We start from the raw sequence: 4,850 nt of genomic DNA, 5'->3' as shown, positions 1-4,850 counted from the left end.
TATATATATATATATATATATATATATATATATATATATATATTAATGTATGCATGTATACAAATGTACATGATAGTGGTTAATACAGCAGTTCTGTACAAGCTGATTTTCTTTTTCTTAGATTCCTGCTTTTCCAGATTCTTTTGTACAGCCTTAATAAATGCACAAGTACACAAACTTATATCTTTATTTAGTCTTGATGAGGGAAAAATGATGTCTTTGTTTGTTGTTTTTTTATTTAACTATATTTTGTGAATTATGATTTCATTTCGAAGCTATACTTCAGCAATTTTCTTAGTCTTCAATTTATTTTTTACAATCTTTTTCTTTCAGGCTCAAACTGGAAGTAAAGATACTGTTGCTATCACTGAAAAATATAAAAATAATAATGTAGCTGAAAAGTAAGTACTATATATGCAATTAACTAGTTCAATTATTTTACACAGAAATGTGTGTGATTTTCTTTTGTCTTATGGGTATAGGCACAGACATGGCTGGGTGAGCAAGAAGTTCATTTCACAACCATGTGATTTGGGGTTTAGTCCCACTACATGACACCTTGGGTAAGTGCTTTTTAAAATAGGCCCAGGCTTGCAAATACCTAAATGCTTTATGAGTGAATTTAGTAGGAAACTCTGCAGAAGCCTCTCATATATGTATATGATCAGCTGAGGTCACATGGTATTAATGCTATGAAAGTGACACTAACTGTTTTTATTTTTAGGTCCATGTGTTCTGAGAGGATTTTAGCAGGTTGCTGGCATCACATTGGCAGAAGGGTGCAACATAGTGTATTCAGTGACATCAGCTTCTTGCACTGGGTGTCACACATGGTAGGATGGGATGTTGGTACAAGTCAGTAGCTCAGTTGTTGTCTAGTGGTGTATTAACACATTTGCGTATGTGAGAGTAACCAAATTTGATGGTGTTTGGTTACAATTATGGTTGCAGCCTGCTCTCAAAGTGGTGCTAGCAGCTTAACAACATCTTGTCCTAACATCTGAACACATCGACCTAAAACTAAAGAAAACAGCTAGTGTCATTTTCAGAATGACCTGAGATGACCAACGAGCTTAATACTTAAAAACCATCTTGAATTTCTCACTAAAGAATCCCTCACTCTGCCTTTAACAAGTGATGAGGTGGACATGTCCTACACACCCATGAAACAGTTATTAAAAATATATGTAACTCCTACAAAATGTGTTAAATGCTACATATTTTGTTTGTTCTCTCAATCATGCAAGTGTGTGTGTAAGAATGAACACACATACAAACAATGGGCTTACATACTGTGTCTACCAAATTTCACTCAAAGTATTAATCAGCTTTGGGTTATAATAGAAGACTTTTATGCAAGGTGTTACTTAAAGGGGCTAAACCCAGAACTACATGGTTACAAAGTGAACTTTTTGAACATAAAATCATATTAACTTTCCTTTGATATGAAAATAAGATGGTAATTCAGCATATGAAAATTTAATAAAGCATTACCGATGTAGTTGTACAGTAGCAGAATAATATTATATATAGATTGTTTTCAATTTTTTTCCATATTTAAGATTAACTTCTTGTCATAAACTTAAAAATATATAACAGCATTCATGGTAGGAATGACAAGTGTATAACAAAGAATATAACTTTTAGAGAATTGTCTCATAAGACTGCACATTCAATACTACCTATGTGGACTTCTTCAAAACACAATTTTAAAAGAAATTGTATATTCCATAGTTTTCTATAAACTTCCTACTATCTTAGAGTTTTCAAAATAACCATGGCATTTCTATGGGGATTGCAAGCCAATATCTAATATGTAATATTTAACAGATAGTATATCATAATGAAAGCCATTAAATGTCCAGTTTAAGAAAATGAGAAGTAAAAGGTAAGCTTAAATCCTTTAGAACACTTAAATTAATTCTATATTAGAAAATATTTCTAGGTTTAAAATAAATTTTGCATTATAAACCTAGAGTGAACGTTCAGATTTGATGCAGGCCATGGTTTTAAACTAATTGGGTCTCATACACCTTCATTGTAGTTAGAACCACATGTGCTCTCTTTCCATCTTAGCATTTTTGTATCTGCCAACATCTACATTAAGAATATCTCAAGCACTACTAATCAAACATGTGGCATATCTCTACAATCCTGTGGCTCCACATTTTACAATCATAGAAGAGTATTAATAATATATATGAGTGTCTGATGCATATGGAACTAGGTTTATAAATGAATGTCACACCAGTTTTATAGGCAGCTGTGGAGTTTGTGTGAAGGCTGGGACACATAGGCAGAAAGAAAGCTGTTGTAATATTTTATTGGGAACAACTCAACAATTTGTATGAGTGATATTGAGATGTTCACTATTGTAGCTTTAGCTACTAACTGAAATTACTTAGAATAGATATTATCATGCTTTCCTGCTTTGGCATACCAGTCACTGGCAATGATAAGTATGTTCTGTCAAAGGATTCTGTCAATAAGAGATTTTAGCTGGTTATAGAAAGAATTCATTGTTTTATTTGAGGATGCAACAGCCAGGTTACTCTCAGTGCTACTGGTAGCATGTAATCCAGCAGAATCTATTATATGGTTGGGTCATCAATGACTAGATCAGCACCCTTACCAGGCTGTCTAGGTGAGTGGTGTCATTAGAAACCCAGCAAGATAAAAACAAGCTGCCAAATGGATAGGTGAGGCTAACATAGAGTCAATGACTACAGTAACAGTGTGTGGGAACATGGAAATCTGCACTCAAAACCTTGTGTGCATCTGCCCCAAAATATGGCAGCTACTAGTGGCCCTGGCCTCTGTATCTGTATATACTATGACAGATTGGTGTAAAGCCAGTCATTACATTACCTCATATGCTTTGACTGATTATTTGACAATGTGCTTGTAGGTTCAAATCTTCTATTGTAAAAACACCCGAAGCGTCTATTATGAGCATGGTTCAGCAAATAACAAGCCTATTACTATTATTGTTTTTTATGAGTTATAAAATATATCTGTATAAAACTGTCCAATATTGTTTACCACTTACATCTCAGTTGCTCTCCATTAAGAAGGAATTTTTAAATAACCTTTATAAGTTTTAAGATTTGGAAAATTTTATTGCTTATATCCATTGGAGAGTGGAGGCGCAATGGCCCAGTGGTTAGGGCAGCGAACTCGCAGTCATAGGATCGCGGTTTCGATTCCCAGACCGGGCGTTGAGAGTGTTTATTGAGCGAAAACACCTAAAGCTCCACGAGACTCCGACAGGGGATGGTGGCAAACCCTGCTGTACTCTTTCACCACAACTTTCTCTCACTTTTACTCCCTGTTTCTGTTGTACCTGTAATTCAAAGGGTCAGCCTTGTCACACTGTGTCACGCTGAATATCCCCAAGAACTACATTAAGGGTACACGTGTCTGTGGAGTGCTCAGCCACTTGCACGTTAATTTCATGAGCAGGCTGTTCCATTGATCGGATCAACTGGAACCCTCAACGTCGTAAGTGACGGAGTGCCAACAACCATTGGAGAATTCTGAAATTGAATCAATTGGTATCACAGCTTAAATATTGGGTCATCCCATAAGTAATGCGGTTTTTTCAATTGCATGAGCTAAAAGTTGGAGGGGGACAGGATAAACTACCTGCATCAACTTGCTATAAAAGCAGGTAGTAATTTTACCTTGCCCTTATTCTTAGTGCAAGTTTTGAAGAGTGAAGTTGAATTTTAGCAGTTATTTTTTCAATGCTATAATGGAAGTAACAAAGGAGCATATTCAACACTTTGCATTGTGAATTCAATAAAGGCAACAATGCAACAGAAAGTGTAAGGAGTATTAATGGAGTATATGGGAACAGACAATAAGTGTAAGCCAGTGTCAACAGTGGTTCCAGAAATCCCGAGCCGGAAACTACAGCCTAGAAGACAAGCCACATCCTGGAAGATCTGTAGAGCTCAACAAGGACATCCTGCAAACCCTGGTGGAACCAAATCCCATCATAACTGTTGAGGAACTAGCAGAGAAGCTTGGATTTGGTCATTCAGCCATTCATTGACACCTGCATGCCATCGGAAAAGTCAGTAAATTGGGTCATTGGGTTCCTCACAAACTTTCCATGTCTAATCAAGTGCAGGAAGTGAATGTGTGCTGTTCTTTGCTGTCACGTCTCACAAATGAACCTTTTTTGGATGGAATTAGTGACTGGTGACAAGAAGTTCTCTAGAAAAATGTCAAGTGCCAAAGACAATGGGTAGGAAAAGGAGAAACACTGGCACCCCAGGCTAAAGAAGGTCTTCTCCCACATATGGTGTTGTTATCTTTTTGGTAGGATATGAAAGATTTAGTCCACTTCGAACTTTTAAACCCAAACCAAGCAATAACAAAGGAGATCTACTGCAAGCAGCTTGGGCGGCTTAAGTCAGCACTTGAAGAAAAACAACCATCTTTGGTTTCAAGACGAAAGGTGTTATTCCATCAGAACATTATTTGGCCACATACAGTGAGCATGACATTCCAAAGGCTGGAGCAGTTTGAATAGCAAACAATGCTCCACCCACCATAATCGCCAGACATTGCCCCATTTGGTTATAATTTATTCTGCAGTCTTCAAAATCATTTGGACGGAAAAAATATAAATTTTGTAGACAAGGCGCAGAAGTGGTTGTGTGGTAAGTAGCTTGCTTACCAACCACATGGTTCTGGGTTCAGTCCCACTGCGTGGCACCTTGGGCAAGTGTCTTCTACTATAGCCTCAGGCAGACCAAAACCTTGTGAGTGGATTTGGTAGACGGAAACTGAAAGAAGCCCGTCGTGTATATATATATGTATGTATGTGTGTATATGTGTGT

The 4,850-nt window shown here is 36.8% G+C and overlaps 1 protein-coding gene across 10 annotated transcripts in view; it reads left to right on the top strand.

Annotated features, from left to right (window-relative positions):
• The window catches only part of LOC106873313 (partitioning defective 3 homolog), a 230,947-nt gene that overhangs the window by 149,061 nt on the left and 77,036 nt on the right, over window positions 1–4,850 (top strand). For all 10 annotated transcript variants that reach the window (XM_014920633.2, XM_014920632.2, XM_014920627.2 and 7 more), the window contains one exon: window positions 334–401. In XM_014920633.2, coding sequence (XP_014776119.1) covers window positions 334–401 — 68 coding nt within the window. The remainder of the gene's footprint in view (window positions 1–333; window positions 402–4,850) is intronic.

The sequence above is a fragment of the Octopus bimaculoides genome, chromosome 9 (genome assembly GCF_001194135.2).
Source record: "Octopus bimaculoides isolate UCB-OBI-ISO-001 chromosome 9, ASM119413v2, whole genome shotgun sequence".
Taxonomy (NCBI): Eukaryota; Metazoa; Mollusca; class Cephalopoda; order Octopoda; family Octopodidae; genus Octopus; species Octopus bimaculoides.
This window is presented reverse-complemented; position numbering and strand designations above follow the sequence as displayed.